At 37.9% G+C, this 23,940-nt stretch overlaps 2 protein-coding genes across 5 annotated transcripts in view; one reads left to right on the top strand and one right to left on the bottom strand.

Moving 5' to 3' along the window:
- ANKIB1 (ankyrin repeat and IBR domain containing 1) overlaps positions 1-15,247 on the bottom strand; it is a 117,664-nt gene extending 102,417 nt beyond the window's left edge. For all 3 annotated transcript variants that reach the window (XM_012720952.1, XM_012720953.1, XM_004676677.2), the window contains exon 1: positions 14,889-15,247. The gene's annotated coding sequence lies outside the window, so the exon portion shown is untranslated. The remainder of the gene's footprint in view (positions 1-14,888) is intronic.
- Positions 15,248-15,504: 257 nt separating this feature from the next.
- The window catches only part of KRIT1 (KRIT1, ankyrin repeat containing), a 29,759-nt gene continuing 21,323 nt past the window's right edge, over positions 15,505-23,940 (top strand). Inside the window, exons 1-3 of one of the 2 annotated variants that reach the window (XM_012721108.1) lie at positions 15,505-15,923; positions 21,501-21,604; positions 22,490-22,649. In XM_012721108.1, coding sequence (XP_012576562.1) covers positions 21,503-21,604; positions 22,490-22,649 — 262 coding nt within the window. In that variant the 5' untranslated portion in view covers positions 15,505-15,923; positions 21,501-21,502. Of the gene's footprint in view, positions 15,965-21,500; positions 21,605-22,489; positions 22,650-23,940 lie in introns of both variants that reach the window. The other variant, XM_012721107.1, reaches the window with a different exon arrangement.

Raw genomic sequence — 23,940 nt, 5'->3', positions numbered from 1 at the left:
ATGTATCAAATTCAAAGAACTATGTATCTGAAGTCAGTATTACTGTATGATATTTAAACATTAAATTAAAAAGTATTATGCTTTCTGTATTATTAAAAAATAATGAGTTACCCCTACCTACTGTATTTGTTTCAACCTATTATGGTACAGTACATTCTCAAGTAACATCATCAATAGGTACTTGGAGACTGCAGCTGGCTTTTAGCAAAATAATGTATAATGAAACCAATTTTACCACAGGCTGATTAATATAAGTTCCTACAGCATATTTCTAGTCACAAAAACATCATCAAACTTCTAAAGAAAGACATGAAACACTATTTTTTGTTTGCTTAGAGAAATAAAAAGTTTATTAAAGAGAAATGGAACAGAAATCTCAAAGCACTTCCAATATTAAACTATCATTTGCATTTATTCATTGATTCATGTTCCAACCAATTTATGCCAGTTCAGAATCATAGGAGGTCAAATCCTACCCTGGTAGCTCTAGGTGCAAGACAGAACCAACCTTGGACAGGAAGTCCTTCCACCACAGGGTACATTCACACAGGGACAATTTCAACATGCCAGTGAAGCTAACATCCATGTCTTTGGGAATTGGACCAGACTATCCAGAGAAAACCTAAGTTGACATGAGGAGAACATGCAAACCCCACACAGTCAGTGGTCCCAGCTGGACACTGAACAAAATGACTCAAGGTCTGCTGTGTAGCTATCTTTGTGTCCTGGTTCACTATTCACAATTAACAGTGAAGTTCTTAAAAATAGTCAGAAATAATATTATACAGTTAGACAAGAAAGGTAAAGGACAGCTTTTAATTATGGGAAAAGCTTTCAATATATTTTGTGGTGCGCTGGTTAACATCTTGAAAAATCTTAACAATTCAAGATATCTTATATTTTTGTAGAATAAAGTCAGAATAATTCTTGTCAGTACTGGGCTACAGATTGGAAAGTTTCCAACATCAGAAACAAGAAAGTGAATCCTAAATATCTGACTTACATTTTTAAAATTCACTTTAATTCTATATTTCTTAATGACTTAATGAAGGCTGGAGGAACATAACAACATTTAACACCTTAAAAAATATAAGGAATTGAGATTTGGGCCACCTACACTTCCGTATATCCTGACAAACTAGCAACATAATGAAAATAAGGACTGCTGCAATTCTTTCTCAAAATTGAAAAGTTAGGACATGATTCAAAACATGACCTAAAGTTAGGGCACAATACCTGAAAAGAAAAAAATCGAAGTCTATAACAGATTCAAGATTTGTTGGATCAAAAGTAAATGAGAAAGACAGGAAGGTATCTCTGTAGTACCTAACTGCTCCACTTAAGGTAGTTATTTAGTACTGACTACACTAAAACCTACAAAACCTTCAAAAAGTAAAGCAGGATTAAGTACTCTAACCAAGGGAAAATAGGAGAAAATGAGAAGAAGCTACAGTATAAAGCAATAACTCATGACAGAGATTCATCTAAAAACAAGATACCTAGCAAAATGTATATTACTATGACTATTAAATAACTACAAGGTTAGTAATAGCAATTAATAAATCATATACTTTATAGAGAATTAACTCTCAAAATAATTCAGGAATGTAAGATCTCCAATTTAGGTGCTATGTTGCTATAAAAATCAAACAGTAATTTTAAATCAAAACAAGAGAGCATAGAATATATTGTTTTTAGAAATGGAAAAAGCAGAATGACAAAGGTTGGAAGTTAATGATTGATCTATGCTAAAGCACATAATTTTCAGGTGCATTTCCCAGAGGAAAGGAAAGACACACTCCTCTAGGGAGATAAATAATACATTCATACGACAAATATTTTGAGCACCCATCATGTGCCAGGCATTCTTACTATAATAAAGGGCAATACAGTAGAACCAAATTAAACTAGTAACTCTGTCCCCATGGGGTTTATATTCTATATTCACAAGTATACAGTGTTACTGAAGCAAGCCTGGGAGGTTAGAGTGTTTTGGGGATGTTGTAATTTTAAAATAGAGATAGATTAGAGAAGATGACATCAGAAAAGGAGCTGAAGTAGTATGCAATAGCTATCTAGCAGAAGGAGTAACTGCAGGCAGAGGAAATGGTCTGTAAGGAGTATGCAGTATGTATTTAAGGAACAGAAAGGAAGCAAATGTTATTGAAGGGAAGAGTGAGGAAAATAGTGAGCTATGAAGTCAAGGCAAGTAATGAAGACAGGTAAACTTTTTTAGGTGAACAGGTCACCATAAATTTATTGCTAGGCTCTTACTTTGTGTGAAAAGGGAAGTCATTGGAAGATTTTTAAGAGAGGAAAGAAATGCTGATACACTTAACAGGATCACTCTGACTGAGTGTCAAAGCAAAATAATGTGGGTATTAGCAAAGCTAAAAGCCAGTGAGATAATTTAGGAAGTGGTGGCAGGAATACAAGTAATTAGGACTTGGGAAGTTGCAACTAAGATAGTAAATACTTGATCAGATTCTGTATGTACTCGAAAGTAAGAACAGACTGACAGATTGGAAGAAGTAATAGGAGAGAAGGAGAGGATAAGAACGATTCCAAGGTTCTTAGCACCTGGATAGATGGACATACCATTATTAAGATAGATTGTGGGAGGCAAGATTTAAGTGGGAAGGGGGAGATCTGTTTATATTTGAACATATTACATCTGAGAGACCTATTAGATCTCTCAAACAGGCAAATGACAAGCAAAAGATTATTAAGTCTGAAGCTGAGGAGTGGGGTCTAGACTGGAGATACAATTTACAAGTTGACAATGTATGGATTGCTTTTTGTTTTAAAGATTTATTTATTTATGCATACAGAACTGGGGTACAGGCCACAGTTGCAAGGGCAGTGAGAGGATTCACCAGAGACAGGGTAGGGAGCAGAACAGGCCAACTGATGAAGTACACTTCTGAGGGGAGCAGAGGGAGAGTCTGGAGAGGTCTGCTGTGCCATGTGGGTCACCTCTGGGGCGGGGATCGAACTCATACTGAAGTGGCTTAAGCTTCTTTGTGCTGTGCTTTAACCTGCTGTGCCACCAGAGAAGGCCCAGATTGCTTACTTTTCTTATAAGCAATTTAATATTAAGACACAAACCCACTATTATTTCCCACACATTTTTTCCCCTAGTTTTTAAAAGGTGAGGTTATTCTCCTGCTTATTTATTTGACTACTGAGCTGTAAATTATTCAGTATCTACATTTTCTTTTATATATATATGTATATATGTATTTTATATATATGTGTATATATATATACACATATATACATATATATATATATAATTTTTTTTTACATCATTCTTTATCTTGTGCATTTTTTCAACTCAGTTGTAATCCCCATGGGAGTATATACATTGTAAATAAGAAGTAAGAAGGCCTCCCTGGTGGTACAAGGGTTTAAGTCTCAGCACTGTTAAGTTCTTAGGCCAGCCACTGCAGTAAGAGTTTAATACCTGACCAGAGAGCTACAGAGAAAGGTCTGGCTGCTCCCTTCAGCTGTATATTTCAATCAATCTGCCTGTTCTGCTCCCCAATCCATCTCTGGTGAATCTTCTCACACCCCACTCCACTTCTGGCCTAATTCTAGTTCTTGTATATATAAATAAATAAAATAAACCTTAAAAAAAAAACAAATGAAAAGCAAGAAATCTAATCAGGGAGACTAAGTATATACAAACTACATTAAGAAGTAAAAGACACAAATAAAGAAAACTATAAAACACTACTGGAAAATAGTGAAGACATAAAAATGGAAGTTTTTTTCATGTTCATGGATCAAAATATTATCAAAATGGGGCCACCCCTGGTGGCACAATGGGTTAAAGCACAGCACTAAGTAGCTTAAGCCACTTCTGCAGGGGTTCGATCCCCGCCTGCCCCAGAGGAGATCCACATGGCGCTGCAGACCTCTCCTGACCGGCCCGCTGCTCCCCTCAGCAGTGTACTTCATCCATCTGCCTGTTCTGCTCCCCACTCTGTCTCTGGTGAATCCTCTCACCCTCCACATCTCTGGCATGTACCTCAGTTCTGTATGAATAAATAAATAAATCTTAAAAAAATATATTATTCTACCTAAAGGAATATACAGATTCAACACAACTTCCATTAAGATCCCAATGGCATTCTTTGCAGAAATATAACTAAAACTCCTAAAATTTGTTTAGAACGATGAAAGATCTGAAATAGCCAAAACAATCCTGAGGAAAAAAAGAACTAAAATGGAAGCATAAAGTTTCCTGACTTCAAACCATACTATGAAGTACAGTACAGTACTAGAATTTAAAAAGGCACACAGATGAGTGGAGAGTCCAGAAATAAAACCACACATACTTGAGCAACAAAAGGCCAAGAGCAACAACAGAAAGTCTCTCTAATAAGTCATACTGGGAAAACCAGCTAGCTGCATGTAAAAGAATGAAATAAGACCACTATCTTACATCAAATACTAAAATCAACTCAAAATGTGTTCAAGACTTGAATGTAAGATTTGAAATCACAGAATATACAGAAGAAGATAGTTCTATATATTTTAAGGTCTTACTATTAACCCACTGTGTACTTGAGTTGTTTTCCTATCTTGACTATTGAATAGTGATGCAATGAATATAGGGATACACATTTCCCAATAGGGGATATTAGTGATGTTTTGTGGACTTGTGTCCAACAATAAGAAAAGCAAAAGAAAATAAAAACAAATGGGGATATATCAAATGAAAAAGTTTCTGCATAGCAAAAGAAACAATCACTTGAACAAAAAACCAGTTTACTGAATAGGAGAAGATAGTAACATACCACGTTATCTGACATGGGCTTAATATCCAAAATAGATAAACAACTCAACAACAAAAACACAACATTCTGATTGAAAAATGGGCAAAGGCTCCAAATAGAAATATCATCAAAGATATACAGATGGCCAACAGATGCATGAAAAGATGTTCTATATCACTTATCATTAGAGAAATGCAAAACAAAACCACAGTAAGATTTCACCTCCTATTAGTTAGAAAGTCTACTAACAAAAAGTCAAAAAAAGTAATGTTGGCAAGGATGGGTAGAAAAAGGAATTCCTGTACACTGTCGATGAGAATGTAAATTAGTGCAGCCATAATGGAAAACTGTATAAAGGGTACTCAAAAAATTACAAATAGAACTACTATATGATCCATGAATTCCACTTCTGGGTATTAGCTGAAAGATAGAAAATACTAACTTATAAGGAAATATGTACCACTATGCTCATTGTATCACTATTCATAATAGTCAAGATATGGAAACAACTTAAGCACTCGACTACACAATGGATTAATAAACAGTAAGACATTAAAAAAAAAAAAAGATGAAATCTTGCCATTTCCAACAACACAGACTGACCTTGAGTGATCATGTGAAGTGTAATGTCAGAAGGAGAAAGCCAAATATATGATTTTGCTCATTTGTGGACTATAAGAAAACAAAACCAAAAACAATTCCTTAGATTCTGAAAACAGAATGATAGCTGATTACCACAGAGAAAAAGAAGTGAGGTAACTGGTAGAAAGTGCTCACCAATTGGTGGTGCACAGTGACTCAACATGTGTGGCAGGCATGGTGAGAAAATGTAATGCTGGAACATATACCATGTTATAAATGAATGCCTTCACTCCTTGTGAATAGGAACTATCTTTATATCTCTTTATCTTTCACACATTATATTTACATAGGTATTCAATAAATATCTAGTATTCAATAAATATCTAAAAATGGAATAGATTTTAATGCAGCATATAAGCTTCCTAATAGGTACCCTTACTTCCAGATCACATCCCCAAGAGTATCCCCCACTATAACTAGATAAAGTTTGTCAAAAAGTAAATCTGTCCGGCCCTCCCTGGTGGCGCAGCGGGTTAAAGCACTGCACTGAGAAGCTAAAGCCACTTCCGCATGAGTTCGATTCCTGCCTGCCCCGGAAGTGACCACATGGCTTGGCAGACCTCTCCTGACCTGCCCGCTGCTCCCCTCAGCAGTGTACTTCATTGATCTGCCTGTTCTGCTCCCCACTCTGTCTCTGGTGAAGCCTCTCGCCACCACTGAGCCTCTGGCCTGTACCCCAGTTCTGTATGTAACAAATAAATAAATCTTTAAAAAAAAAAAAAGTAAATCTGTCCTTATTTGTCAAAAAGCAAATCAATTCCTCTTTAAAGCCACCCCAATACTACCATATCTTAAGAAATTAAGAAGTCCTTGCTAACATCAGAATTTTTTTCCTAACCGCCTATCTCTAAAATCTCACATCCACCTCTCTGAACTGCTAAAGTTCCCGATATGTTTTTCCCATTTGTAATGGTGCTTGTTGCACCTCCTTAACAGGTTAACTTTTACTTGTCATTGAGGTCTCAAATTTAAAGCTATTTTTTTCCATCAAGTAATCATACTTCCTCAACCTCTGTAATCATACTTCCTCAACCTCTTAACAACATAGTTAGATGTTCTTCCTCTCTAACTTGCTAATATGCTCAATTTACCATTTAATGCTATAATGAAATGTTTAATCTGCTTCCCCAGTTACCTAGTAAATGTCTTAAAAACAAGGGTCGTATTACATTTACAGCTTATCAGTTACTGATACATAAAATGCCTTTAATAGCAATTATTTATTGAACATAACGATAAATTCCTGATTTTACAACTTTAATTTCCAATTTCAGAGTATTATCATGTTTATTTCTTTTGTTTAATAAATAACTTTTAAAAATACATGGAGGTCTTTAATAAGTTAAAGAAAAAGATTCTGAGGCCTTACTCTGCCTTCAGATTATGACACAGAAAGCAAAATCCGCATTTTTTTTTTCAAAAAAAGAGAAAAATATTTCACAAGAATTTATTAATGGAATCCTGTTTTATCTTGACTCTATCCTCAAAGGAAACCATTACCAAACAAGATATGAGTCTCAAAACAGAGTCATATGAAAGAATTGTAGCATGGCTATTAAATACCTAAAAACATGTAGTATTAAAAAGTCAGTTTCCAAGGAAGCCTCCCTCATGATGCAAGAGGTTAAAGTGCAGCACTATGAAGATATCCACAGCCACTGCAGCATGAGTTCAATCAGCCAGGGAGCTGACCCACATGGTGTGACAGCCTTCTCCTATCTTGTCTGCTGCTCCCCTCAGAAATGTATGTCAGTTAATCTGCCTGTTCTACTCTCATTCTGTTTCTGGTGAATCCTCTCACTGCCTCTGCACCTCTGGCCTATACCCCAGTTCTTGTATATGTAAACAAATAAATCTTAAAAAAAAAAAAAAAGACCAATAGGAAAATATGAGTAACTCAAAAGAACCAACAAATACATCAAAAGATGTCCCACTTCCTAAGTGGTTATAAAATGCATAATTAAGCACCATAAGAAATGTTCTTGCAATTCTACTGTCAAAGAAAATATTTGTGAGATATTCACTGCAATATTGTTCATAACAGATTAGATAACCTAGGTTTTCAAAATAAATACACATGGTTTCAGATATCTATTGCTGCAGAACCACCCCAAATTTATAACATGAAAAAATGTTCATTATCACTTATCATCATACATGAATCAAAACCATGATACACTACCTGACACCTGTGAAATGGTTCACATCAAAAAGACCAGGAACAAGTGCTGGCAAGGGTGGAAAAAAGGAATCCTCTTACACTATTGGTGGGAAAGTAGACTGGTCTAGTTCCTATTGAAAGCTGTGTGGAGGTTTCTCAAAAGAATAAAAATAGAACTGTCCTATGACCCAGCAATTCTACTCCTAGATTTCTACCCCCAAAATACACAATCAGAAACAAACCTAAACTCCTAGAGTAGCACTATATACAATAGCCAAGGTACCGAAAGTGCCTAAGAACAAATAAGTGGATCAAGAAAATGTGGTATATGTATGCAAGAGACTACTACCCAGATCAAAAGAGATAAACTCTTGCCATGTGCAGCAGTATGGATGGAGCTGGAAGGGATTTTGGTAGAAATAAACCAGAGGGAGAAAGAGAAATACCAGATGGGTATTTCAAAGAGGCTTTCAAAGGGGGAGGGAGAGCACAGTGGTCTATGGGTACTTTGGTAGTCAGAGTGCTATGGTGACACTTGGAGGGGGGAATTCTGTAATGTCAAAACACTAGCATGGGATATAAAACAGTGGTACTTCAATAATGATAATTAAAAAATATATATCGTGCCTCTAAAGAGTAATATTATTTCTCACAATTTTGTGGCTTGGGTAGGCAGTTTCTTGATTTCACCCTTAGTTCCTCTGTAGTAAAGGTTTAGCTGGGCAACAGATCCAAAATAGACCCTCTCAAGTCTGTTGCTTGATGTTGGCTGTCAACTGGGGTGTCTTGGTTCTCTTCCAAAGACCTCTCACCCTCTTATTAGAACAGCTTCCTTACCTGATAGTTGTAGGAAGGCATTCCTTTAAAGATTTCTTAAGGACTAAGTTTTAGAGCTCACATATCACTTCTACCATATCACTAGTCAATGCAAATCATTCCACCATAGAAACAACAAAATCACAAGGCTAAGAGAACATATACCAGGACAGAAGGAATTATTAATTATTCTACCACAGGTAACTAGATGTGTGTGTGTAAGTCTGCATGCATATATGTGTATGTGTGGATATTTGGCGGATGTTTGCACATATACCTACACCCAGCTGAATACTAGTGTTAATAGATGTAGAACATTTAATATATGTGGTATACTTACATGGGGACAAATTATGTACATATTTCATCACATTTATGTATGTTTATAAATCCTGGAAATACACTTAAAAATGAACTAATTAAAACCCAGTCTGCAAAGCAGTCAGTATGCTGGCAGACAATACAGGGCACTAAAGGCATACTAGGGAGGCCAGCAGAGGTGTGAGCCAATTGGCCCAGAAGTGAGAACAATGGGGTGTTGTGTGAGGACAGGAAGTTGGGGAATCAGTGACAGTTTGTAGACCCAGTGGTGCAGGCCAGCAGGCCCAGCAGTCAGGGATGAAGTAAAAGAGGAGATAAACAGGGAGGAGATAGTATATAAAGCAAATAAGTAAAACAACAGGCCAAGTGATAACTACATTGAGGCTAATAAGAAGATAAGTTCTTACTGCAAGAGAAGGTATTTATAAACATGGAAATGGAAAAGGCTACAAAGAACCCTGGGGTATCAGACTAGAGTCAGAAGTATAGGAACAAACTTAATGTTTTTAATAACATATTGACAAAAGTACAGAAATAAATGCCCAGAGGTGCAGTGTTTCGCCTGTGTGTGTCATCCTTATAGCCATGTTTCCTAGTTTCTAGAAGCAGTGACATCCCAGTAACAAGGAGTTTATTTAGCCCCCCAAATCTTTATTTTTAAATCCCACCTTTAACAGAAACCAACACCACCATAAACCAATCCAGAGCATCTTAGAGAAAAAACTGACTTGGGGGCTAGACCAGGCAAAGTAAAAAATGAATCAGGAACACCATGTTCTGCCAGAAAGTCTTAAGGAAATACACAATGAATGAGAAGGGAGCATGAAAAATAAGCAGAGGAGCCAGCTTAAAGGGGTTCCCACTAGTTAAATTGGGGACATTTCAGATGGCAAAGAAACTATTAGTAGCAACAAAATACAACACTAAATAAAATAAAAAGTCATGAGTCCTTAATGGTTTAAGAAATGAATAAATAAATGGTGGAGGGAGGAGAAGGGTGAAAGTTCTAACTTAACAATAAAACACCAAAACTAATACACATAGAAGTAATAGACAAATATCTTAAATGCAATCATGAAACTGGTCAATTCATAAGGAATTTATCAGTTATTTTGGAATACCTCTCACTACCACTGAACAAATACAATAGGAAAGCAATATGATCAAGGTGCTAACCACCAGTTGTAGTTACATGGCTTAATACTGTATTCTGAGGAGGACTCAGGTGTACTTCTGTGGCATTCCTGCCAGGAATGTATGATCTGACTGGAGTGAGGAAATAGAACAGATCTAGGTGGAGGGTTATCTAACAAAATGTAGAATGTGTACTTTCTAAAACTTTCAAAGACATAAAAGACAGGGAAAAATGAATTCTGAAGAGATATGACAACTAAATGCAACATGCATTCATGGACAGCATGCTGGACCAGAAAAGAAGAGATACTCAAAAATGGTTGTAGAATTCCTGTTGAAAGACTTAACAATGATAGATTATAAATGTGTGCTAGTTCCTGGGACCACAGAATATACATATAACCAGTAGCAGCCCCTCCCCTAACTTAATGGAAAATGTTAAATTCTCGACAGTTCTGGGTAAAATATTTAAAAAATAAGAGAGGCTTTGGAGAAAATTCAACTGATAAATTCAAAAATCTACTGAGTGAAAGGTCATCTCTTTTTTTTAAGTTTTATTTATTTATTCATACAGAACTGGGGCATAGGCCAGAGGTGAAGGGGCTGTGAGAGGATTCACCAGAGACAGAGTGTGGAGCAGGACAGGCAGATCGACGAAGTACACTGCTGAGGGGAGCCGCGGGCAGGTCAGGAGAAGTCTGCCGGGCCATGTGGTCACCTCCGGGGCTGGGGATTGAACTCCCACTGAAGCGGCTGCAGCTTGCTTGCAGTGCTGCATCCTAACCCAGTGTGCTACCAGGAAGGGCCGAAAGATCATTTTGAATGATCTAATTAGTGGATTAGAAATCTGATTTGACTTTATTATCAAATAAAGTATATTGCCTACTGATAAATAAGATCATTTGCCTACTGATAAATAAGATCATTTATCTTATTAAGACCTAAATACCTTACTAAAAATACCTTACCTGGAATTAAGACAAATTAAATTAAAATTTTTTTAAATGAATAATTTCAAATAGCTTAACATACTATCCTTCCCAAAGGAGACATACATTTTATACACTATAGGCTATAGGTCCCATTGCAGAAGTAGAAAGATAAAAAAAAATTATAGCTGTCGGGCCCTCCCTGGTGGCGCAGGTTAAAGCACAGCACTAAGAAGCTAAATCTACTTCCACAAGAGTTTGACCCCTGCCCCAGAGGTGACCCACATGGCCGCGGCAGACCTCTCCTGACCAGCCTTTTGCTCCCCTCAGCAGTGTACTTCGTCGGGCAGCCTGTTCTGCTCCCTACTCTGTCTCTGGTGAATCCTCGCACCACCCCTGCACCTCTGGCCTGCACTCCAGCTTTGTAGCCATAAATAAATAAATCTTAAAAAAAAAAAAAAAAAGTTATAACTGTCTAAAGATCTTTTAGTTAACTATAATGAACTTCAGAAGTAATGTCTTTTGAAGGCCTTAAACAATAACTGAAAATTACATGTTGGGGTTTCTCTGGTGGCACAATGTGTTAAGCTAAGCACCATAAAGCTACTGCAGCCACTGCAGTAGAGTTCTATCCCCATCCAGGGAGGTGATCCACAAGGGTGACAGATCTCTCCTGACCCACCTGCTGCTCCCCTCCTCAGTGTACCTTGTTGATTTGCCTGTTCTTGCTCCCCACTCTGTCTGGTGAATCCTCTCACTCCCGCACCTCTGGCCTATACCCCAGTACCCCAGTTCCATAAATAAATAAATCTAAAAAAATTTTTTTTAAAAGAAAATTACAGTCTGATAACATATCAAAAATACAAATACCTTATTAGGCTCGTCCTACTTAAAGCATTATTAGAGAATTAAAAACTGTTATAACTATATTATAAGTTCTTCCCTTAAAAGAAGAAATCTTAAGGTCAATTCTTTTCTTGTTTAGTAAATTACAAGTAAAACAACACTCAGCATTACTGCAAACTAAAATTTGTATGGTTTTTAAATGGAGATAAAATATGTCTTAGGGCCCTCCCTGGTGGTGCAGCGGGTTAAAGCACTAAGAAGCTTAAGCCACTTCGCATGGGTTCAATCCCCGCCTGCCAGGGGGGTGGTGACCACATGAGCGGCAGCAGACCTCTCCTGCCCCCCCCCCACTGCTCCCCTCAACAGTGTACCTCATGGATCTGCCTGTTCTGCTTCCCGCTCTGTTTCTGGTGAATCCTCTCATCCTCCACATTTCTGGCCTGTACCCCAGTTCTGTATGAATAAATAAATAAATGTTTAAAAAAAAAAAAGGAAAAAATATATGCCTTAGGATTGTTCTAAGAATTAAATGAGATAATATATATAAAGCACTTAGTATGAATTCAGTGTTCCATGAATGGAATTTCTTGCTTATTCTTAGAGAAAGGATGTGAAACAGTCCTGTAATAAGATCAAGTGCCTTAAAATCTATTGAAGAAATTTGTAATGACTGCAGAGTCAGATTTAAACAGAATAGCATTTTTAAAAAGGAAAAGAACCTTTTTTTTTTTTTTTAAAGCATACAAGAACTAGGGTACAGGCCTGATCTGTAGGGGATGAGAGGATTCATCAGAGTGGGAAGGGAACAGACAGACTGACAGAAACTCCTGAGGGGAGCAGCAGGCATGACAGGAGAGGTCTGCTGTGCCATGTGGGTCACCTCCCTGGCCAGTGAATAGCTTCATAATGCTGCACTTTAACCCCTTATGCCACCAGGGAGGGCCCAAGGAAAGGAATCTTGGCCTATTTATACCTGTAGCCATAATCAAATACAGTGCCTGGCAAACACAGCAAGAACTCAAAAAAGATTCGCTGAAACAATGTATGAAAAGTAAGTTATCTGGAAAAGAAAAAAAGTAGTCTGAAGTTGTCTAAAAATAAGCTGAGAGCTCAAAAATTACTATTTCTGAAGCAAGTTACTTTGTGAAAATAAAAGTATGTGTTTTATTTAGAAACGTGCACAGAAACTTCCCATAAGCTGGTTCTTTTAACAATGAACACACAATTCTCAAATCCATTTGGCAAATGTGTCATATATAAAATATAACTCTAAAGACAAGTGATATTGTTTCATCTAAATAAATGTATACAACCTCAAAAGGGAGAAAAGTAACCACAGTATTGCATATTCTTTTCTAATTTTCATTCAAGGATAATCAATAACCTCAATTCATAGTTTTTCCATCTACTTATATCTGAAATCAACTTGAACTTTTACCTACAAGTAAACTGTAAATTTACAAGTCCCTCAAAAAAAAAAATCAACTTTCTCAAGATTGGGTATTGTTACAGAAGTATCAAAGAATATCTAATAAAATGCTTCTCCTGTCTCAGCAGACACCTGTTAAAATGCCCACGTTTGTAGTTGTGGAACCCTTTCATTCTGAAATTTCAAAATTCCAGTGCAGTAGTAAAGTATAATGTGAAAATATAGTTCTGTACTACTCTTACTCCCCAAAGAGGATAAGAAGAGATCAATGTACTTTTTTAAATATAATAAAATGCTTTCAAGCTATTGTCCTTTACCTCACTACAACTGATCATCAATTTTCACTTTTCAGGAAAAGTGAAAACACACCGTTAAGAATACACTCAACTCTATACAGTGCTTGACTTCAGCAACAAGTCAGTAAAATACATTTCTACAGTAACAGTTGGAGCTACATCTCTTCAGCTCACTTCAAATTAAAATTCTGGAACAGCAGAACTGATAAACAATAACCCCAATCTACTGCTGGAAGGAGGTTGAAAAAATTTGGGGGAAAAAGATCGCTAAGCATATCCACCTTTCTTTACAAAATGAAAATCCTTTCAAAACAAACAAACAAAAAAGCACTACCAGTCCACTTTATAGACTAGATTACAGAATAACAAGAGACCCTACAATATACAGAGTAAAATTATTCTTAAATTATCATTTACTTTCTACAATGCCTTAAAAAGTATCAAATGATTAAGACACATAACAGCTATTGTCCAGACGCTGACAGCATCAAAATTATTTTTAGTTTCTGGAAAGTTCTACCATAACAGTTTTAAAAAAACAACCAAATTTTAGCTAGAGAGAAAAAAAAAATGTCTACTCCAAAATGTGGAAATATACATTGAATATAACCACAATTCATTTTTTCCTTCTAACTAAAAAGCAGGAAGGTGACAGCGACCAAGACGGGTAACACGATTCAACACAAGTGTGCCTGTAATTAAGATTTTAAAATAATATCTTATCAAATATAATCTGACTTCTTAAAAATCACTAATAAAATATACAAATATTTTCACATCACACATCACACAGTGGTGTAAATTCACACCACTAAAAATTACCGGAAGATATTCAAAATACTTGAAAAATCCGACTCTGGTTTTCATATTCATTTCTCAGATCTTCTGGAATGGGTCTTCAAGAACAAAATTGTTCGAATGAGCCATTCCATGTGAATAAAGCTTGTAAGACCAATTCTCAAAACCTCCCCTATGATTCAAAAAGCAACGTACAGAAAATAGCATATAGACAGTTAGGGAAAGAAATGAAGGTACAGGGGAGCGGCTCGTTCTTTTGTTTTGGTAGCAGAAGCTGCAAAAATAAAGGTTCAGCGGAGCCATCTGCACCTATCCCCACCCATCACAGCCCTGCAGATCACTTTACCCATCCACTCAAGACTCTAGCCCTGAAGATGGGCAAAACCCATGGCTTTCCACGTCTCAAAGGGTAGACGGAGGTGGCGATGAGCTCCGGGGTACAGACAGATCGTTTGAGGACAGAGGGACAAGGAGATGCATCCAGAAAGGGAGGAGGGGAAGCGTCACGGAGACCCTGAGGCTTGCAAATTCTCCGGGGAAAATCCTTAAGGGGCCCACTTAAGAGGATGCCAGTTCAGGGATGGAGACAGATGGACGGAAAAACCTCCACAGGGTAAGAAAGCACCTTTGTAAGAGACTTGGGAGGGCGTGAACTAGGCAGCACAGAACTCGGAGCATAAAATGATTTGCAACAGCCTCAAATCAAACCCGCACTGCAAAGCTGAGACTTACAGTTACTTCCCGGGGTGAGGGTGAGGGTCAGCGGACCCCGCAGCTCTGCAGTTCTTCCACCGTCGCGGCCGCCCCAGCCTCTCGCGCCGAGCGGGTGACCTCAGGTACCCTCCCCGCCCCACCCACCTGGGCGGGCGTCCCCTCCTCGCCGGCCCCGGTGCGCCTGCCCTGCGGAGGCAGCTGGGGCCGAGGGTGCGCACTCGAGGCCCTCGGGGGCCGCTGCGAGAGCGGGAGGCGCCCGCAGCGAGGCTCAGACTGGGCGGGCGCCCCCCATCCCTCTCCGGCTGTCGCGCCGCCTCACTAGGGGGAGGGGGAGAGGGGGCGGTGGCTCTTGCCTCCGCCTCGCGGTCAAGTCCGGCTCATGCTCCAGCCTGGCGCGCGCGTACACAGCCGAGCACCCTCCTCCTCTCCCCGCACGCACAGCCGCCGGCGCGCCGGCCGGCGTCACTTAGCCCTCGAGCCACCCTCCACCCACCCAGACTGCCCGCAGCCCCTGCGAAAGCCAGCAGGAACGGCAGCGGGTCCGCCACCGACCCGGAAGCTCATCCGCTGCCAACCGCGCGGCGGCTAGGGTTGTGAACCCGGAAGCGATTTCTTCGCCCCGGTAGCGGCGGGGTGGCTAAGGCCCCTGGAGACCTGGAACCCCTAGTTTCCGGAGTGTGGGGTGTGTGAGGCTGTGGGGCGAAGAGAGGGCGGACAGTAAAGTGCCCGTGGCAAGGGGGTCTCCGATCCACTACCGCACTGTCCCAGGCACGGGCTGGGGAGCACGGCCGAACTCGCCGGGCGGCTTCGTTTGGCCACCGAAGGTTTTCCCATCACAGGAAGTTGGGCCCGGCAGCTGGGGAGGAAAAGGAAAGTGGGGATGAGAAGGCGGTGACAGTCCCCCGCACCCCAGGTGACTGGCCCACCCTGCGAGTTGGATGTAGCCGCCCGGCACGTGTTGAGCCGCCTACACCGTGAGACCGCAGGGTTTGCCTTCTGGGAGAGGAGGAGGAGGAAGGAGCAAGATCCTGACTACAGCGCGAGATAACAGAGGTTGGGACCAGCTGAAGTATCTCCGTATAGCCTTTCTCCAGGCAAGGAGTTTATTTCTCACAAATAATTGCCTAGCAGTCAAAGCTAGTTTTTGGGTGGCACCTCTTTGAGCCAGGAGGCGTTGCCAGTCTTTCCGGGTAGTGGAGGTTGGTGGTGGCGCAGGGAAACCTCCAGGCATTGTTTATTTTCGTCTTTTCAGGGAAAGCCTTTCAGAACTATCAGTAGGGCTCACGTCTCCGTGTTTTAAGGCTTTGGCTCGCTCTTTCCTTTTTGTTTGTCCGTGTTGCTTTGATCTATATCAGAAATCGTTGATGTTGCTGAACTGACTGAGGTTCTCACTCCACTCCTTTCTCCCTGTCACTCTCTTGAACGTATGTGTCTTCACAGCTTGCAAATTCTCTCTCCTTTAACAGTCTCTTAACTATTTGAATGTTCTCATCTTATTTAGGGCCAGTGACAAAAATTGAAGTGTTTTCATAATATTATAAAACCAATAAACTCATTCCATGGCCATTTTCTCTTACCCTATGTTAATTGTTGGCTTCCTCTTTGAATTAGATTGTAGAACTACATTGGCAGCTCATCTCTAGCTTAGTAAGATATACCACTAACGAAATCATGCTCCCCCAGACCACCTCACTAACTGTACAACATATGGACTGGTCTTTACAATTCATTTGGTTCCCAGTTCCAGTATTATTTACTTGTTTGTCTGGCCCACAAATTTAGTATACCTACCTTCAAAAGAGATTTGGAGATTGTAAAATATATTATATTATTGAATGGGGTGTCACTTAACAGAAAGTTTGAAAATTATTGTTGTTGATACTGTGAAATGATGAATAGATTGGTTGAAAGGACAAGGAGAAAGAAAATAAGGTAGAAGTAGCATTAATGGTTATTTTCTATTTTGCTTTATTATTCCTCTTTTTATTACTATAAATCAATTGAGTAGCAAAAGGATGGCATTTTTATGACCAATAAATCCCTATAGGAGAATTCTGATATTCAGTTGCTATCTAATGTTAATATGTTTTTTAAAAAGTAAATTGTTTCAGGAAAACGATCAAACAGCAAGTAATTTAGTCAGTTTCTAAGTTTCTTTTTTGGGGGAATAACAATAATAACACTAACTTCATCAGGTGGGTGAGGGGTAGATAAAAATATTTTTATGGTGATGGAACATGGGTGATTTGGTGATGGGATGCCCAAGGGGATTACAACTGAGATGGATAAATGCACAAAATGATGTAAAAATAAACTATTATATTTTAAAATATGTATGTTTTAAAGCACTTAGGCAGTGTCTAGCACATAAGAAGCATTACAGCTGCTAGCTGTTTTTCACATTCATTTTTTTTAAGATTTATTTATTTATGCATATAGAACTGGGGTACAGGCCAGAGGTGCAGGGGTGGAGAGAGGACTCACCAGAGGCAGATTGGGGAGCAGAACAGGCCAACTGACGAAGTACACTGCTGAGGGGAGAAGTACACTGCTGAGGGGAGCAGCGGGTGGGGCCAGGAGAGGTCTGCAGAGCAATGTAGGTCACCTCCAGGGCTGGGATTGAACTCTTGCTGAAGTGGCTTTAGCTTCCCAGTGCTGCACCTTAACCCACTGTGCCACCAGTAAGGGCCCTTTCACATTAATTTTTAAAAGCATAATAAGTGTTTATTTACACAATGAAAACAGCAAAAACTTTAGGATAACTTGGTAAAATAATTGTGGCTGCTAATGAACAAAAGAAAACATTTTATCCATTTTCAACTTTTTTTTACTGAGCTTTTTGGTTTGATTTGGTTATTTAAAATTGGTATGGATTGTTAGAAGGTGAGAAACATTGCTTAGGAATGATGAAGAAGAGATATTTTTGGTATGTATATTTCAAGTCATCAAGTATAAATATTTCCTAAATATTTTTAGAATCTTTTTGGTATTTAATATTAATTAGTGTAAAAACAAAATACTGTAACCCTCATGGTCATCATTTTCTTACTATATCACATTTAGCTTTTAAAAGTTGAATGCACTGTACAATATTAAATATCCTAGAGAAGTGATGAATATTTTAATAAATAAAAGATTGTGCTAGTAGATGTCTTCTTAACATGAGTTGGCCACCAAAGGAATTAATTTGCCTTAAGTTGGTTTGCATTTAGAAAATCAGGAATTACTTGATTTCTCTGTTAGGTGCTAATAGAAAAAAAAATTTTTCTGAAATTGTTCCATATATTTATTATACATTTTTTCTCAATACAATGCCTTGTGTGTTTGCAGTCTTCCAGGGCACATCCACATTTATTTCTTAATTTATCTTGAAGTCGTTTCTTAATCTGAACTGAAAAGTAAATTGCTAAATAGAAATTCTGAGCGTAAAAAGGCCTCATCCTTTCCTTTTAGTATAGGAAACTTTGTTGGATGAGGTGAGTTTTAGGTCTTGAGAGATACAGTATGAAAATGAATAACAAATCTCTGCAGAGCTTTTTATAAAATAAAATGTCTCCATCCTGATGTTTTACTGTAGCTTCTCTGGTGAAATATCTTTAACTTCTTTGCATGTAAATCAGTGAAATGTTTATAATTTAGAATAAAAATTTTAATTGTTTAAATTATTTAAAATACAGTTTTTGTATAGTAATTTTAATGGCTGTTTTCATCTTAGGTTAATGATGACTTAAAGTGCCCAGAGTTACTGGTTTTGTTTTAATTTTCCTTTATAAGGCATTTTTTAATATATAGGATAGTGAGTTAAAGGTTTCAAAATGACCTTATTAAACGCAATTAAGAAAACAGACTAGGGGCCTCCCAGGAGCACAAGGGGTTAAGTCATAGCACTAGTAAGCAGTCCACAGCCACTGCTGCACAGATTCAATCCCCTGCCAGGAAGCTACCCCGACATGTCACAACAGACCTCTCCTGTCTCATCCACTGCTCATCCTCAGCAGTGTATTTCAGTCTACCAACATATTCTGTTCCCCACCAGTCTCTGGTGTATCCTCCCAACGCCACACCCCATCCTGCACCACTGGCCTACTGCAGTTCTTGTATGCACAAACAAATCTTAAAAAGAAAAAAAGAATTCTTCTGTTTGTCTTCTCAAATGACATTCAAAAGCCTTTTTTAAAAAGATTTATTTATTCATGCATACATTATTTATTCATGGGTTACAGTCAGGAGGTACAGGTGGAGGGCGGCATTGGTGGTGAGAGGATTCACCAGAGACAGAATAGACAGATGTACTGAAATTCACTGCTGAGGGGAGCAGCAGGTGGGTCAGGAAAGGTTTGCTGCACCATGTGGGTCACCTCCCTGGCCAAGGATCGAACTTATGCTGCAGTGGCTACAATAGCTTCATAGTGTTGGGTTTTAACTTGTGCCACCAGGGAGGGCCCCAAAAGCCTTTTTTTTTTTTTTAAGATTTATTTATTTATTCATACAGAACTGGGGTACAGGCCAGAGATGCAGAAGGTGAGAGGATTCACCAGAGACAGAGGGAGTAGAAGAACAGGCAGATCAACGAAGTACACTGCTGAGGGGAGCAGCGGGTGGGTCAGGAGAGGTCTGCCACACCATGTGGATCTCCTCCGGGGCAGGCGGGGATCGAACTCATGCGGAAGTGGCTTTAGCTTCTCAGTGCTATGCTTTAACCCCCTGCGCCACCAGGGAGGGCCAAAAGCCTTTCTTAAAAAATTATCTTTTTTCAAGGAACTTGTACTGCTGGTGGGAATGCAAACTAGTATAACCACTATGGAAAACTGTTTGGAGGTTTCTCAAACTGCTAAAAATCAACCCAGTAATATCACTCCTAGTCATCCACCCAAAAGACACAAAAACACTGATTCAGAAAAACACCTGCACCCCCATGTTTATTGCTGCACTATTTACAATAGGGAAAACATGGAATCAACCCAAATGGCCCAAAGTAGATGACTGGATTAAAAAAGATGTGGTACGTATACATAATGGAATATTACTCAGCAATCAAAACAGATAATCTCATGCTTTTTTCAACAACATGGATGGAGCTGGAGGGGATCATGCTTAGTGAGATAAGCCAGAGAGAAAAAGAAAAATACCACATGGTTTCATTCATAACAGGAGCATAAAGGACTAGGGTGGAAAATAAAAATAATGAGCAACTATGTACCAGACACATTTTATGGGGGTGGAGTGGGGAATAGGATCAAAAATGGAGGATGCGAGGAGAAGTGCACTGAACTATGCTGATGGCACACAGGTGATTTGGTGATGGGAAGCCCACAGGAATTACAACTGAGATGGAAAAAGGCACAAAATGATATAAAAATAAACTATTATTTTTAAAAATTGTCTCTCTCCATGGGAGATGGAGCAATATGGTATGAACAGATTCAGGTTAATTTAGTGCCTACTAGAATTAATGCTCACTGAAAAACTGAATTAAGGTTCATGTCAACATGACCAAGAAAGAAACTACTTGTTTTATGTTCCTTAAAAAATTTGCTGGTAGGCTCTCCCTGGTGGCGCAGCAGGTTAAAGCACTGCACTGAGAAGATAAAGCCACTTCTGCATGAGTTCGATTCCTGCCTGCCCCGGAGGTGACCACATGGCGTGGCAGACCTCTCCTGACCCGCCCGCTGCTCCCCTCAGCAGTGTACTTCGTTGATCTGCCTGTTTTGCTCCCCACTCTGTCTCTGGCCAAGCCTCTCGCCCCCCTGAGCCTCTGGCCTGTACCCCAGTTCTGTATACACAAATAAATAAATCTTTAAAAAAAAAATTTGCTGGTATATAAGAAAGGGCAAGTTTTCCTTTTTATAAATATAAATAATATTCAATACAAAAAGATGTATTTTAGTCCAGTGATAAAAAAATTAACATCACTTAATGAGGACATAGAGCTATTAAACAAGAGAATACCTGAAATTCAATTATTCATTGGAATTTGCCCAATAGAGATATTAATCATTAAAAATGTATGTGTGTACAATTTAATGGTTAATATCTAATTATATATATGGCATATATTTGGATTGCCTAGGGAATTGATAATGAAATGAAAAATATTCTTGACATCATTATCAGAAAGCTTTTCTCAAATGACCAGATATTTTTGATTGATAGTCACCTTCAAAGAAAATTATAAACTGTGCTTTAATTTCTTCTAGTATCTATGAGTTCTCCTTTCTAAAGACTCTGAAGCTACCTGAACTATTAACAAGGTAGCGTTCACTCATGTAAGACTTTATTATTCTGAATTACTATTTCAAGTCATTATTTACTATTGACAAGACATTTTGTAATCTTAACACTTTTTTCAGTGTCCAAAGGCAGGTTCTTATGCATTTAAGATCAAAGTATGTATCGCCATATTTAATAGTTTTAACAGGAAAAGAAAGATGAACTATGATAAAATCATGACTAAAAGCTAAGGTTTTATATAGTTCAAGAAAAGACAGTCATCTTTGGCACTCGTTTTAGGGAACATATATACATTCAAGTAGAGAAATCAACCTTTTATTTTCTTAGTTGTTTTTCAAAGTGATTAAATGTTCTTTAATCTTTTAAGGGATTTATTTGTTTTGTTTTATTTTCATAAAGCAATGGGAAATCCAGAAAACATAGAAGATGCATATGTTGCTGTTATTCGTCCAAAGAATACTGCCAGTCTAAATTCTCGGGAATACAGAGCTAAATCATATGAAGTGAGAACAATTTAACATTTGATTTGTTATTAATGATTGTCATTCTCCATTATCATTTTCATTTACATATAAAGTCTTATCATAGCCTGTAAATTCTTGTTGACAAACTAGATATTGAGAAGCTAAAATTTTGCTCCTCACTGTCTTTTTTCTGCTGCATGCCTTTTGATCATTTTTTATTCTTTGATACATTATTAGATATTAAAATGTACTGTTGAGTTTTACTTATGATAAATTTAAAAATTTAGTTTTTAATATAATTTATGGATTGACTCAAAACTATCATTACGAAAGTCATCTTATTTTAACCAATCTGAACATTATTGTTTATTTTCCAAAAATCTATTTTTAACAATTAATTTAAAAATCTCTCTTTAAGTTTTAGCCAATTACTTTGTAATTTTGAGTTCTATTACATATATTACTGAGCATGAATGAGCCCCTCTGAAAACAATCTGTAAGCAGAATTGTTATCTTTTTTATGCAGCAGATTTGAAGTGTCATATTTCTACTCTAACCTAACTCCAACTAATTTCTCTAGCATTTTGCTTAAATTGCTTTTTTAAGGTTGATTATCTGAAACCTGTAATAAAGTGATACTACAGGGGTTCAAGGAAGCTTTTTTTTTTTTTTGTAGTACTTTAGCTTACTGGCCCTCAGTCCTGACTGCACTATCAAAACACTAGGGGAACTTTAAAACTTTTAGAACCAGGATCCTAAATTCCAGGCATTCTGATTTAGTATGTGTAAGAAGATGCTGGGCTTTGACAACTATTTTCAGAGTTGAAAAGTTATTATAATATGTAACTAGAACAAAGATAGACTGATGGTTTGTTGTGTTCTGGGGCACATTTACATTTTCCCTTAATATTGTTCTCATCTAAGATTTTGTTGCATGAAGTTCCCATTGAAGGACAGAAAAAAAAGAGAAAGAAAGTTTTGTTGGAAACTAAACTTCAAAGCAACAGTGAAATAACACAAGGCATATTGGACTATGTAGTAGAAACAACCAAACCAATTTCTCCTGCAAACCAAGGTATCAGAGGTAAGAAATTTTTTCTTTGTCTTTTTCTTAAAACAGTCTGCTCTAAATGCTTATGGAAGATTTTTTTTCTTATTAAGTTAAAATCAACTTGGTTTTAAAGTTCCTTTCCATTTAAAAAATATTCAAGTTTCAGTGTTAATGATGTATTCATTAGAAAGAAGTTAAAATATAATATGAAATCTAAGAGAAAGTACAAATTACTTCAGCTAGAAATATAGCGCCCCAGATAACTATGTTTGAATTACTATTCTGTATCTCTATTTTAAGACAGAGGAAAACTATGTCTCTTTCAATAACTAAGTAAAAGTGAAGTTTAATGGATTAGAGAGAGTTCTGTAATTTACCAGGTAACAGGTTTTCTTCCTACTTGGTCACAGAAAGATGATCTTTTTCAGAGAGCCAAATTATGGAAGTATTAATCATAAAAGGTTGAGCCCCCATTTAAAATATTAGGTATTGTATATGGCTTTTAAAACTAATAAAAAATTAGTGACTGATGTTTTTCAGACTATAGTCTAATAGGAGGTAAATACCAATTAGAAGTTAGAGAAATTAATAAGCTATATCTAAGAGTCAAACATTATAATTATGAAGATAAAACTGATTGTAGTCAAACAACAGTTGAAACAGTTGTTAGGTAAGGCATAACTTGCTGTGCCTACTTTTTGGTTTTGTAAAACTTATTCAATATATTTTTCTGTTTATTCATCTTCATAAAGATTGATTGCCTAATTCAGCTGTTTCAGTAGAGAATGTTTTTATTGAATACATAATCCTGAGTCCTGTGATTAGTTTTATTAGTTATTTTTGGATGTTTGCTCTCTCGAAGTAACTGAACTATAAGCTTGTGCTTCATAACTTTTGAAATACATTCACCATATTTTACCTTCTAGTAGGTAATCTTCCCAAATAGGGCCTGTAGGATTTTTGTGGGTTGAGACTCCTAATCGTAACTCAAAATGATAAGTTCTGCATTACCAGTTTTGATACACATTCTGAGTCACAAAAAGAAAATCTCCTTTCCTTAATTATCAGATACACTTTCTAAATAAAATAACCTAGAAAACTGACTTTACCTAAAAATAAAGACATTTAGGGCCCTCCCTGGTGGCACATGGGTTAAAGTGTAGCACAATGAAGCTCTCTGAGGCCACTGCAACATGAGTTCAATCCACTGCCTGAGAGGTGGCATGGCAGACCTTTCCTGACCTGCCTGCTGCTCCCTTCAGTATATTTCAGTCTGTCTGTTCTGCTCCCCAATCTTGTGTCTGGTGAGATCTGCCCACCCCCC

Source organism: Condylura cristata, unplaced genomic scaffold, assembly GCF_000260355.1.
Source record: "Condylura cristata isolate star-nosed mole 26May11 unplaced genomic scaffold, ConCri1.0 scaffold00005, whole genome shotgun sequence".
In the NCBI taxonomy this organism is placed as follows: domain Eukaryota; kingdom Metazoa; phylum Chordata; class Mammalia; order Eulipotyphla; family Talpidae; genus Condylura; species Condylura cristata.
This window is presented reverse-complemented; position numbering and strand designations above follow the sequence as displayed.